This window comes from Chlorocebus sabaeus, chromosome 25 (assembly GCF_047675955.1).
Source record: "Chlorocebus sabaeus isolate Y175 chromosome 25, mChlSab1.0.hap1, whole genome shotgun sequence".
NCBI lineage: Eukaryota > Metazoa > Chordata > Mammalia > Primates > Cercopithecidae > Chlorocebus > Chlorocebus sabaeus.
Window position 1 is genome coordinate 28487628 of NC_132928.1, and position 13984 is coordinate 28501611.

Here is a 13984-nt window from a genome sequence, read left to right on the forward strand (position 1 = left end):
GGTCTGGTCTACACCCACCTCATTTCTCGGGGTCTGGAATATGTGTAGGTTCATCAGTGGCCCCTTGCCTGGACTTCCCTCCCTCCTTGAAATAACCTCCTGTGAAAAAAGGAATCACTTCCCCACTTTGAATCCATTTCTCTGTTTTTTTCTTACCATAGTCTATGGCAAGGTAGGGAGAGGGGGTGGTGGAAAAGAGAAAGGAAGAAGAGAAAAGGAAAGATGGGAAGAGGGAAGGAGGACAGGAAGAGCTGTAGGGAAAGGGGTGGAAATAAGAAAGAAGGAGGAACACAGACAATCAGAGCCTTCGTGAGGTGGTGAAGGAAGAGGAGAGGGGTTCATCTGCTTGCACTATTTATCCATCACTTGCGTGAGCTAGGTACTGTGCTAGACACAGGGCATCGAAGGTATGCGGGAGAAAAGCTGTCCTTACTCTCATGGGGTTTCTCATCCAGTGACAGGACCTAAAGTTAATCAGTAGTCATATTAACCAGTGTGAAATTACAGACAAGTGCTCCGCAGGAACACAGCGGGCATGCAGCCATGAATCCAGGGCCTTCCAGCCCCGAGGCAGCCCCCCTCCCTCTGTGTCACATCAGTCCTGAGTCTTTCCCCCAAGCCTGTCCACACCTCGTGGGCCCCAGTGAGAGGGTCTATCTCCTCCCACCTTGCACCTCCTCCTCCTTCAGATACTGGACGTCGCTGAGCAACCTGGTGGCATCCCTGCTCAACTCCATCCGCTCCATCGCCTCCCTGCTGCTGCTGCTCTTCCTCTTCATCGTCATCTTCGCCCTCCTGGGCATGCAGCTCTTTGGGGGGAGGTATGACTTTGAGGACACAGAAGTACGGCGCAGCAACTTCGACAACTTTCCCCAAGCCCTCATCAGCGTCTTCCAGGTAGGCTGTCCCTCTGTGTGGCCATCCTTCTGCGCAGTTGCTGAATCCTGCTTCTCTTGTCCTTCAAGATCAAGGTGGGCATCATGTTCTCCAGGAAACCTTCTCGGATCTGCTGGTTGAGTGCAATGTCCTTCTCTGGGCTCCCCTATCACCTGTGCGTCTCTCCATTGTGACACTTGCTTATTTGTCTCCTTCACTGTAGCTGCACCCACTTTGTCTGATTAGTCTTTGTTTCTGGTGCCCAGCACAGTGCTGGCCTACTACAGGATAGTATGACTGGGTTAGGGATGGCCTGAGAGTACAGATGCATTCTCTCCCATGTGCTACTCAGGTCTCAGGGCAAAGTCAGATAAGGGGAGCTTTTCCTCCCCAAGGCTGAGAAAGCCCCAGAGAAACACAAACCATTTCTCACTCTGCAGGCACGGCACAGCCAGTTCACTATCAGCCACCCAACGGAGCATGGCTGTGGCCCAGTGAGAAGCTTTCAGGGCCCTTGGCCTCCTGGAGGAGTTTTCTTAGTGTAGACGTGGAAACATTCCTCTCTGGAGTGGCCCATATTTCATGAGTGACGCCTCCCTTTTGTACCAGTGAGAGATGCAGTGTGTGATCATCCATTGGTCCTGTGGATGGCTTTGCCCACTCTTTCTTCCATTAGCCCCACTGGCTGGTCAGGCCTTGGGCCTTTCAAGAAACTTGACATTTCACATGACTTCTAAGGCCAGAATAACAGGAAGCCTGGGTGGGTGCAGCACAGTGAAGCCCAGGGATTAGGAACAGAACAGGGAGGTGGCGAGCCCACAGTCCAATTCCTTGTCCGTAGAGAGCAGTGATAAGCTTCTATATCACTGGAATAGGGGTTTTGTTTTGTTTTTTGAGATGGAGTCTCACTCTGTCACCCTGACTGGAGTGCAGTGGCACAGTCTCAGCTCACTGCAACCTCTACCTCCTGGGTTCAAGCGATTCTCCTACCTCAGCCTCCCAAATAGCTGGGATTACAGGTGTCCACCACCATGCCTGGCTAATTTTTGCATTTTTAGTAGCAATGGGGTCTCACCATGTAGGCCAAGCTGGTCTCGAACTCCTGACCTCAAATGATCCACCCACCTCGGCCTCCCAGAGTGATAAGTTACAGGCGTGAGCCACCGCACCCAGCTGGAATAAGGGTTTTGGGGAGAGCAGGGGCTGGCCACCCGGACTGTGGAATGAAAAGAGGGAAGGTCTGAGAGAACCATAGAGTTGGAGGAGACCTTCGGTCTATGCGGTCCCAACAGAAGACTCTCAGGCCCCTCTGTGTTCCCGAGCCCTCGTTCCTCCCTCCACACAGGTCCTGACGGGTGAAGACTGGACTTCGATGATGTACAATGGGATCATGGCCTACGGTGGGCCGTCTTACCCCGGCATGCTTGTGTGCATTTACTTCATCATCCTTTTTGTCTGTGGCAACTGTATCCCCTTAGGAGCAGGGTGCAGAAAAGAGCTTAGGGAGGGGGTGGGGGAAAGGGCTTAAAATGGGAGTCAAGGGTGTCCAGTTTCTAGGTAGCCAGGCCCTCTGGCTGGAGGGGAGCTCCCAGGCCCATGGGGTAGGGGGGTAGGACATAACAAATGCAGGTATAGCTGTAGAATAATTCTTTCTGCCAAAAGATGAGAGACTCACAGGGGTGTTTGGCTACAGCTGGGAGGAATTAAAAGCCCAGTAAGGTCAGTGAGCCTAGAGCAGTGGGGAGGAAGGATAGAGCTTTGCTGAAGAGCATGAAGATGGGGGGACAGCCTACTCCAAAGATTCGGAGGCAGGCAGGGAGCCACCAGGACCCTGTGGCCGGGATGATCAGCCTGAGCGCTGGGGCCAGAAAGATGGAGCCAGGACAGGCCGAGAGATGAGAGGAGCAGATATGAGGGTGAGGTGGATGGGACTGGAGAGATACTGGCAGTTCCTGAGGCAGCCTGGTGCCTGCACCATGGAATGTGATACTGTGGGGAGTGGGGAGGAAGGGCACCGTTGTTCCCCGACTCATGCGTGCCTCGCATGGGTCTCACTTGTTTTGCCTTACTGGCTCTCCACGCAGATCAGTGTGGGCTCTGGGACCAGTCTGGACAGGAAACGGATGGTTCAAGGTCACAGTGGATTCAGGCTCCTTCCTGAGTAATCTCCACAGGCAGGCCTCCCTGAGGGCCTTCCGCTATGTCCCTGGACCCACACCTTCCCATGGATAGCTCTGTGAGTAGGATTAGGTGCTGCCCACATGCAGGCAGGCAGGATTCCTGCCCACAGGCTCCCTTCCACCTACAACCGAAGGCTCCTTAGCTAAACCCGCTCAGACATCCTGCTCAATGTCTTCCTGGCCATTGCCGTGGACAACCTGGCCGAGGCGGAGAGCCTGACTTCTGCCCAGAAAGCCAAGGCTGAGGAAAGAAAACGCAGGAAGATGTCCAAGTGAGTGCTTCCTTAGCAGGAAGGGACCTGGAGTGCTCAGCCGTGGCCATGGCCTTCCAGCCCTGAACAAACGATCAGGGTCCCTGACATGGTAACACCCACCTCAGTGGGCAAACTTCTGCAACCTGCGCATGGAGATGGCTGAGGTCCTTCCCTGTGGACAGGAACAGAGACATGTTGGCCTTCTGGACAGACAGGCCTCAGGATGCAGAATGCCAGAGCCTCAGAGCCCGGCCAGTTGAGCAGGGCTCCCCCAGGGAGGGATCCTGGGAATTCCCTTCCCAACCCTGTTACTGAGTCGCCATGCTTCTGGGAGAGAGGTGTTGCCCTTTGCTGAGCCTCAGGCATCCTCTCTTCTGTGAAGTGGCCATTGGCTTCTCAGGTTCTTCACAATTCTCTCCATCTGTGACTTTGTCAGTGAATTATTTGTAGCCTGGGACCCTCCTCTGGGAGTAGAAGCAGACTGGTGTTCTAGACAGTGTTTCTCAAACTCTAACTGCAAAAAAATCACCTAGGGATCTTGTTGAAATGCTGATTCTGTTTCAGCTGGTCCAAATAAGATAGGGCAGGGTCGTAGTTCTACATCGAACAGGCTTCCAGGTGGTGCCCATGCTGCTGGTTGGAGGATTATGCTTTGAGTACCTAGGTTCTAGACAGAGTCCTGCTTCTTCCAATGCCCATGCCTACAGGAATGGGACACCCGTTCCTGTGGAGGCAAGATGGAAAAAGAGGGACCAGCAATGGAGTTCAGACATTTCTAAAGAGTTGGAGCCATCTTGGGCAAATCACTCTGGGCTTCCACTCTGTGAATGTTTATGAGATGTTTGTGAGCCCAAACCACATCTTGGGCTTCCACTCTGTGAATCTTGTATAAACACAGTACAAAGCCACATTCCACCCATTCACTATCAACCAACATTAAACATGGTTGACCAGTGAGCCACAGGTAGCCATGGGCCCATGCTGTGTGTCGGGCCCACTCACCATAGAGAAAGGAGTTGCCTGAGCCCACTGCACTTCCCATCTGGGGGCTGACGCCACTCCTCCTACAGATCCCAGCCCTTGGTGTGGGATCCTCCTGAGGGTGTTGTCAGGCTCAGCAGACCCCTGAGAACTTTCTGGTTTGGCTTCCACTTTGGGTTTTCTAACTCAGGGGTCTCCCAGACAAGTCAGAGGAGGAGAAGTCCACGATGGCCAAGAAGCTGGAGCAGAAACCCAAGGGTGAAGGCATCCCTACCACTGCCAAGGTGAGCACCTCGTGGGGATGTTAGAGGCAGGCTGGGGGCTCTTCCAGTCCCATGGTTCCCCTCGTACCACAGAGTACAGGTGGGATAGGTTGGGGATGTGGGAGAGTTATCAGCCAGGTGAGGGCATCTCCCTGTGTCTGACTGGAGGGAGAGCCAACGAAGCCATCTCCAGGGACTCCTGCACTGAGAAGCACAGACCTCCCAATCTGGGAACCAGACTTCCCCAGCGTAGCAGCTTCCCACGCCAGACCAAGGAGGTACCTCCTCTCCTTAACACCCACTGTTCCACTGAGAGCCCCAGACCGGCTTCTACCACTGCTAGCCCCACCCTGCTTGTTCCCATCTGACTCTGCTCACCATTCCTGAAAACTGAGGAACTGGAGTTCAAAAAGTCAGGGAACCGGGCCCAGAAGGGCTGGAGGTCCTGGCCTGGGAAACTCAACTCTCTTCTGGAGAACCAAGCAGTGGGTGTGTGAAGATAGAGTCAGACAGGCTAGGGCAGGCTCAGGCCTTGTCCTGTGGGAGCTTGTGCAGATTGTCTGGCCTTGCTGGGCCTGGCCTCTCATTTGTAAAATGGGGGCGATCATAATATTCCCTGTCCCTTAGCCTGTAGGGATGATTAAGTGAGCTGAACACTAACAGGCTCTCCAGTATATGTTCACTGAGGGGAAACCGCAACTTCTTTTTCATTGTTATAGTCATTGTGTTCCTTCCTACAGCTGAAAATTGATGAGTTTGAATCTAATGTCAATGAGGTGAAGGATCCCTATCCCTCAGCTGACTTCCCAGGTGAGGATGCTGGAGACTGGACTGGAGCAGGGTGCTGGGGTAAAGTAGGGGTGTGCTGGTCCCTAATTCTCCCCGTGGGCAGTCTCTTGTGTGTCCCTACCTGGACCCCTCCATGTGGAGATGAGAACACCGGAGATATCCCTTCTGTGCAAATAAGCCATCTGCCAGCTTGTCTCTCCCAACAATGTACACAACAGAAAAACCCATACATTTTATTTTCATGTAACTCAGCAAGTATTTATTAAGTGCCATGGGTACTCAATAACTCATGTTATTTCATGTAACTCAGCAAGTATTTACTGAGTGCGTGGGTATACAAGTCTTGCCTGCCAGTCATGCAGTCATGGATCATACATGAGGATACACCTATCTATGTAGTAATGAGGCAGATTACTCACTATCCAGTGTCCAGTAGGACTGGGGGCCGGAAGGATACAGGGATGAATAGAACCATGACAGGCAGTGTGGGTGAGTTCAAGAGGAGGAGACAATGGTGGGGTAGGGGGACCATGGATAAGAAACAACCGTGGATAAACCACAAACATCTCATAAATGCAAATAGCCAGTGACTGCTGCAGAAATTCCATTTATCTGGACCAAGAAGAGGACAAGCAGAACCAGGCTGGATTAATCTTACCAGGCCACCTGGCAGAGCCCTGGGGTCCAAGAACTCTCTGAGTCCTGGGTCCTTTGGATCACCAGGTCAGTGGGTCAATTTTAGGTCTACTTGTCCCATCAACTGATCAGCTACTTTTATGTCTACTTATGGAATCAGCTGATTAACATCTGTTTGCTCTGGTGACTCTAAGCTCCAGGGGGACTTTTGTGTTCCACACAGCACAGTGTTTGGCTCAGAGGAGTCCTCAATAAATTGAATTAATGAATGAATGCATGAAAGAAGTTTGCAAAGTGAAGTATGGGGAGAACAGAGCTGGTACAAGTAAGACTAATGAAATTTCTTCAAATATCCACCAGCAATGAATATTTGTGTTTTAGAATAACTCATTTTGAGTTGTTTCATCTAACAGTTACCACCTATTAGATGGGAGTGACTAGTGTGCAGGTGAGATGGTGGCTGATAGGAAATCTGAGGTCAGGGAAAGGGAAGGGGCTGCAAAGAAATGAGGAAGGGAGGGGTAGAGGGGGTGTGGGTTGGGCAGCAGGAAGAGAGTCTTACCAAGGGGACTGAATGTGTTATATCCTGCTTCTTTCTAAAAGTAGTTTGAAATGGCTTACAGCAAAAGATATGTGCAACGAAATTAACAAACTGGACATAGGCAGAGGAAGTAAGAAGGTGGGGGAAGGATGCAAATACGCTAACTCTAAGAATTAACGGTCTCTGCGATTAAGCATGAAATGTGTCTCTGGGGTCTGTGGCAGGGTGGGCAAGACAGGAACTGTCAAGTTAGGCCACTCATTCTGAGGAATAAGAGTTTTAGCTTCTCGGGGGAACAGAAAAATTGGAGTGTGACTTGGTGGATTTGAGAACCCCTACAGGTGGCCATGATGGAGACAGTAGAATCCAGTAGCTCTTGGCTTCCCTCAAGGCCTCTGCCTGGGGCCAATAGGGGTAGGGAAGAGGTAGCTGTCAGGGGAGGGAACCAAGAGAAACCCCAGCTTTGTAGTGCCCCCACCGTCTGATCACAGGATTCTCCCACCCTGGGAGCTGAGGATTTCAGGTACTCAACTTCCTCACGAGGTCATGAGACCCAGTGAATGTGCTTGGAATGTCTGTCTCTTCCTCTATCCCCTGCTCCCATCCCCTGTACCTGGTGTGGTCCTGGGGACTGGGTGAAGCTCAAGAAATTCTGATTGCTTTTTTCCATGCTGGAAGCTTCTCTGTGAAGTTACTATTTTTAAAATCCTAATCCAGGAGAGGATCACAGAGTCCTTTTATTTCAACAACCCTCCTGCCCCTTGTCGGTTTCACAAATTGGAAAGCTGATGCTGACGAAGGGCACAGACCTTCCCAGCACTGCACAGCAAGTTAGACCCAGAGCCGGAACTAGGACCCAGGTCTCCTCTTCTGAAACAGGGTTCCCCACTCCATCCCCCAGCCTATGAATATTTGAGGCGGTGTGGACTGAGCCTTGAGACACAAGATGCAGCCACAGAGTTACTTGGGCTTGCTCCTAGCCCCACTTCTGGAAGGTTGTGAGCCTCCCTTACCTACCCTTGACAGCTCGAATCTGCTCACTGTGAAGAAAAGGAGATGCCCAGGCTGAACTCTGCCAAAGCCCTAGGGTCCCAAGTCAGCCCGGTACCACCTTGCTTACCAGCTGCAGGGGCTCCTAGGAGGGCTCTGAGCACAGAAGCCACGGGTATAGCAAAGCATGGGAAGACACTCCTAATTCCTCCTTCTCTCCCCACAGGGGATGACGAGGAAGATGAGCCCGAGATCCCACTGAGCCCCCGACCACGCCCCCTGGCTGAGCTGCAGCTGAAAGAGAAGGCCGTGCCCATTCCAGAAGCCAGTTCCTTCTTCATTTTCAGCCCCACCAATAAGTAGGTGCCGCTTGGCTGCTGTGGGGGTGATTGATGAGGCTCTCATCTGCTTCCCTGCCCTAGTAAAACCCCCATCTGACTCTCCATGGCTACAGTTATACTATGAGAAACTCAGTGTTTTAGCTTAAAGTCTTGTGCCCTGTTTAAAATGCTAGTACATCTGGGAAAAGTAATGCTTTAAACCTTATCAGTTATTTACACCTAAGAGGGACCTGTTTATTGATTCCTTTCTGAGAGAATAGCTTTAGACAGGACAAGGGGGAGAGAGCAAGGGAAGCTATAGTTTCTATGGGCTTCATTATTTTACACCTTTAAACTACACACAGGTCATAGTCTCTATGTTTCATCTGTCTGCCTCATGGCTAGAGACCAGCCTGTCCCATTTTCATCTGATGGGAAACCTCAGGGTGGTGCCATAATCGCAGGAAGGGGCAGGTGGTGGGAGGGGCTTGGCTGGGAGGCAGAACTAAGGCTTTAGAAACAGAATGAGGGGTTAGGGCCCCCCGTGTGTCCAGCCAGAGGACGCCGCAGGTGCAGGGCTGCACTTCTCTACTGGCCAGGGAGGAGCAGGAGGTGTATCCTGTGTCCCTCCACAGGATGGAGGCTGACGAGGCCAGAGCCTCCAGCAGCTCACAGCTCCCCTGCCCTCCCTACCTCACCCCACCAGGATCCGTGTCCTGTGTCACCGCATCGTCAATGCCACCTGGTTCACCAACTTCATCCTGCTCTTTATCCTGCTCAGCAGCGCTGCTCTGGCTGCGGAAGACCCCATCCGGGCTGATTCCATGAGGAATCAGGTGATGGGCCTCACCCTCTCTGCTGCTCAGCACCCCTGCCCCCTCCAGCCTCAGCCTGGTGCCCAGGGTTCAGCTGTATCCTCTATGTGGCGACAGGCATCAGAGTTTCTTAGAGTTTAATTTCTCAGGGCTAAGACTGCCCACTCCACTCCTTCTGAACGGCACAGGCTGGGGCACAGACTGGCTCTGACTGCCTGCTTTAGTGTTGCTGCTGCTGATGATACTTTTGCCCCTTCCTCCTCTCACTGGCTGCTCCCTTCCCTGCCCTGTCCCTAGATCCTTAAACACTTTGACATCGGGTTCACCTCTGTCTTCACTGTGGAGATTGTCCTCAAGGTGAGTGAGGCTGTGGGGCAGCCCTGGGGAGGAAGTTTCCCTGATGTGGTTCCAACTTACACACACCAAACTCAGGGGCTGGAGAGAAGTGGAAAAGAGGTGGAGAGTAGCAGGGAAGACTCACGGGACCCAGCACACTGAGCAGACCCACAGGTGTCTGGGTGGTGGGCTGGAGAGTGAAGCCCAGCCAGCCTGTGGCTCCCCTATCCACAGAGTGTAGCCCATGTCTTGAAGCCTCAGGCATTTTTCTTTTTAGACGTAGTCTTGCTCTGTCACCAGGCTGGAGTGCAGTGGCGCTATCTCAGCTCACTACAACCTCCGCCTCCTGGGTTCAAGCAATTCTCCTGCCTCAGCCTCTCAAGTAGCTGGGACTACAGGCGCATGCCACCACATCCAGCTAATTTTTTTGTATTTTTAGCAGAGACAGGGTTTCACCACGTTGGCCAGGACAGTCTTGATATCCTGACCTTGTGATTTGCCCGCCTCAGCCTCCCAAAGTGCTGGGATTACAGGCGTGAGCCACCGCGCCCAAATAAAAACTCTAGCATTTCTCTTCCATACAGTTAGCTTAAAAGCAGACCTGGTGGCCAGGCGCAGTGACTCACGCCTGTAATCCCAGCACTTTGGGAGGCCAAGGTGGGCGGATCACCTGAGGTCAAGAGTTTGAGACCAACCTGGCCAACATGGCGAAACCCAGTCTCTACTAAAAGTACAAAAATTAGCCAGGCGTGGTGGCGGGTGCCTATAATCCCAACTACTCGGGAGGCTGAGGCAGGAGAATCACTCGAACCCCAGGAGGCGGAGGTTGCAGTGAGCTGAGATCGTACCACTGCACTCCAGCCTGGGTGACGAGAGAGACTCCATCTCAAAAACAAACAAACAAACAAACAACAAAAAAAAAACAACATGAGCAGAGCTGGGGAGCTGTGTGATTTGTTGTCCCTAGACCTCTGTTACCAGCGACTGGAAAGGCCTTTTCCTTAAAGAGTCCCCAGAGAAGTGACCGCTGCCCTGAGCTGGATTCCTGGCAGCTCTGCCCCATCACGCCTTTTCCACACCTTACCCACAGCACATCACTGCTCACCCATTCCCAACACAGATGCATGGGGTTCCAGCCATCCTGGGGGTGGTGGGCTCTGTGGGCAGAGGGAGGACCCGTCTGTAACTGAAATCCAGTAGCCCTAGTGTGTACATTCACAAACTAAGAGAGGAGAGGCTAGCCGAGCCCCAGGAATAGGTTCAGAGCAGGCTGTGGTGTGAAATCAGGACAGTACCTTATTTCAGGGCCTCTACTATTGAAGGAATTGAGTAGAGGGAGATGGTGGCTTCCTCGAGGTCAAGAAGTTTGTGGAGTTTGGGGCATGAGAGCCAGACCCTGAAGTTGGACAGGCCTTCACTGGGTAGAGATAACTAGAGCAGCCTAGGACAGACGGTAGCAAGTACATTATAAGAAGATTTGGAGACATTGCCAGAGAGGACAAAGTGGCCCCTTTGGGCTGGGATATATTGCACATACAGGGAGGCCTGGGTGCTGAGTCTGAGAAGGCAAATTAAGACAAAATCATATAGGTCCTTCAATGCTGGGAAAGGTTTCAGCCCTGTTTGATTTTAAGGGCATAATGCATTTGTGCATAGGCCTGGGAGATTATTAGAGAATATATCAAAGAAACTGAGAGGGGAGTAAGAAGGCAGGTGCTGGGAAGGAGATGGAGAGGGAGGAGAGAGGGCCCAGGACCCCTGGAGTCTTGGAAGACTTGTTCAGCCTGATTCAGCAAGCCACAAGGCAGAAGTGATTGCCCAAAAAGCTTTCCAGGAAGGAGGAGAAATTTTATGTCACAAAGGAGACAGTGGGGCCAGGGCCTCCCACTCTGTGGCCCCCTGGGAAAGGAGACCCAGGGTTCCCTATGGCATGTGAAGAAAGAGACTTCTGGCCCAGCTGCCCATGGGAAGTCCCCAAACTTCAACACTGTGAGCAGAGATAGGAAATGCATTTAGGCCACTGCAACGAGTTGAGTGAAATATAGAGATTTCTGGAAGATTATTGCCTCAGTAAGTGCTCTCCTGAGCAGAGGCAAGAAGCCCTTGTCTGTGGGAGACAGGCCTGTTCCCCAAGCTCCTCCACCCAGGCTGCTGCCTCTGTCTCCCCAGATGACGACCTATGGAGCCTTCCTGCACAAAGGTTCCTTCTGCCGCAATTACTTCAACATGCTGGACCTGCTGGTGGTGGCCGTGTCCCTCATCTCCATGGGACTTGAGTGAGCAGCGTCAAAGACCAGCCCTGGGCACTGACCACCCTCTACTCTGTGCCAGGGCTTTGTAATGGGAGGCCCACCCATGTTGGTGGGCCCCTGCCACAAGAGGAGGGTCTCTCAGGACCTCTGATGGGAGCAGGGGTCCTGTGGGTTGTCACCAGCTGCAGTGCGAGTTGCCACCAGCAAAGTGGGCAGCGCTCTGTTCTGGAGACTGGCAGGGGATGCAGAGAGGAGGAAGTGGTCCCTCCCTCCCCGACCCTGTGGGGAGCACAACCCCTGCCTTCAGGGTGCTTACTGTCTGACGGGAGAGACGGAGCCTGTAGCCACCCACAGGGGAAGGCTGTATTCTGCTTCACGACACACCCATGAGAACACGGTCCAGACAGCAGGGGTGGCTATGCCCTGGAGTAGGGCACACTCTCACAACTGGAGGAAAGGGAAGGGGAAGATGGGAGAGTTTGCAGGCAGAAAGGCAGCTGGTGTGGAGGGCAGGGTACGACTAGAGGCTCCACTGCAGACGGGGCTGGCTGGAGCAGGCTGCCCTCAGCCCCCGCACCATTGCCACCCCCCCAGGTCCAGCGCCATCTCTGTGGTGAAGATCCTGAGGGTTCTGAGGGTGCTCCGACCACTCAGAGCCATCAACAGAGCCAAGGGGTTGAAGGTGAGAGAGGGCCTGGGCATGAGCCCCGGAGAGGGATGGCAGGGTTACAGGGGCCTCCTGACTCCAGAAACTTCAGCCCAGCCATGGCTGGGACCCCTGTCCCATCTCCCTGGCCAGATAGGGGTGAGGCTGAGGCTGGGGTAGCCATGCCTCCCCACCAGCCTCTCCCCGCCTCCAACTCATCAGGAGGCAGCAAGTCTTGCACTCCTGAGGTTTCCTCAGCTGGGCTAGTGGGGTTACAATGAGTGCACTCCCAGCCCCCATTGGCCCCTCTCTCCCCAGCACGTGGTGCAGTGCATGTTCGTGGCCATCAGCACCATCGGGAACATTGTGCTGGTCACTACCCTCCTGCAGTTCATGTTTGCCTGCATCGGCGTCCAGCTCTTCAAGGTGAGGCCCTGCCTGCGCAAGCAGCTCCCGCTCCCACTCCCAGCCCTGGTGCCCACTCTCAAGCAAAAGGAGCCCCAAATTGTGAAAACAGATGTCTTTGAATGCAGTTTTTCATACGAGAATATTTTATTTTGAAAAATAGGTCTTCACCACACCAAACACATAAGTCTACAGAAAACCAGTAAGACATCATTACATTTAAATAGCACCTTGAGTTCCACAAAAGCAGCCCGATGATAATCTCAGAAACAGTCAGTGGGCTTCTAACACTACTGAAATGGCAGCAGAGGGTCATGTGTCTATTGAGTTGAAATTAAAATACAATTCAAGCACCATCTCTTAAAGCTATTGTCATGCACTTAGAATTCTATCAAACAGAACAAGAAAACGGTTAGTTTGATGTCCATCTTCTAAATTTGACTATGAAACTTCAGTCTATAAATACAACTCTCCTAAATCAAACTTTTAAGAGGCAGCCATCTTTCAGTGATGGTCAATAGCTTTAAGAGATCAATAAGCTAAAATGAAAACCTGACAGCAACTATCTTAAGCTCTTCAAAAAATTAAATACAAAAGCAACACAACACGGTGAGACTCAAAGTGAATTTGCTTCAGTTGAATGCACAAAGTTTTGAGGCTAATATATGGCAAGTCCCGATCCAGTTTCCTCAGTGATATCCATTCTGGGCCTCTGTGGTTCTGCTGACCACCACTGCCATTGTGCCATTGTATCTGCTCTCTCCCTGCCTCTGCATGGCTTCTCCTTGGGGAGAGAGGCCCCTCCTCCCAGAACCCTGCAGCCATTCCTCTCCCTTCCCACCCTTGCCCATTTCCTCCCATCCTGCCAGGCCTGTCTGTGCCAAGCATATGCCCTATCCCAGACTCACACTCCGCCTCCATCAGTGCAGCTGGGCTGTGGCAGCCCATCTTCCCTGCTGGTATGTCTGGCATCATCCACATCTACCGGGAGCTCCTAAGGCTGAGTTCATCATCTCACATCTGGAGCCAACCTTATTCTTTCCTCACTTTCTTAGGGGAATACAGCTATTCAGTTCCTCTCTAGGAATCAGCCCTACAAAGATGTCCCTCCCGCAGAACCCTGATTTCCAGATGTCTCTGGCCCTCAGATCATTTGCAGGACAGAGAAACTGATTTCTGAATATACACCAACACCTTTGACACTTCCTGCATGACCCAGCTTCTCCTCCTACCACCAAAGCACAATCTTTCAAAGTCATAATTACATAACCTCAGTCAGTCTTAGACAGGCAATGGCATCATCTTACAATCATTCATTCATTCAACAAACATGTACGGAGCATGTTTTCCATACATGAGCCAGGGCCTCTGCTAGAGCTGAGGGCCTTACAAGCCAAATCCTCCCAGAGGGCAGGGAACAGGCTATGAGAGAAACAGCAGCGTGAAGCTCCCAGAGGACCTTCGGGGGTAACAGGTCTTGTCGGTCCCTGTCCTGGAGGGATGGGAGGGATGGGAGTATTTATCGTGTCTGGCCACTCTCCCAGCTGCATGTGGTCTTCTCCCCCTGGCCCAGCTGAGGGCTGTCCACCTCCTGCCCCCCAGCCCCTTCCTCTGCCAGGCTTGGGTCCCCAGAATCCCCTGAGGGCAGAGTCTGTGTCTGCCTCATCCCTTCGTCTGGCCCCCTGCCCAGGGGCTAGTGC

The 13984-nt window shown here is 52.5% G+C and overlaps 1 protein-coding gene across 1 annotated transcript in view; it reads left to right on the top strand.

Moving 5' to 3' along the window:
- CACNA1S (calcium voltage-gated channel subunit alpha1 S) overlaps nucleotides 1-13984 on the top strand; it is a 73734-nt gene that overhangs the window by 34988 nt on the left and 24762 nt on the right. Inside the window, exons 12-22 of the mRNA XM_007988996.3 lie at nucleotides 690-897; nucleotides 2222-2342; nucleotides 3214-3328; nucleotides 4482-4575; nucleotides 5295-5364; nucleotides 7737-7869; nucleotides 8537-8666; nucleotides 8943-9002; nucleotides 11151-11257; nucleotides 11828-11915; nucleotides 12198-12305. Coding sequence (XP_007987187.3) covers nucleotides 690-897; nucleotides 2222-2342; nucleotides 3214-3328; nucleotides 4482-4575; nucleotides 5295-5364; nucleotides 7737-7869; nucleotides 8537-8666; nucleotides 8943-9002; nucleotides 11151-11257; nucleotides 11828-11915; nucleotides 12198-12305 — 1234 coding nt within the window. The remainder of the gene's footprint in view (nucleotides 1-689; nucleotides 898-2221; nucleotides 2343-3213; nucleotides 3329-4481; nucleotides 4576-5294; nucleotides 5365-7736; nucleotides 7870-8536; nucleotides 8667-8942; nucleotides 9003-11150; nucleotides 11258-11827; nucleotides 11916-12197; nucleotides 12306-13984) is intronic.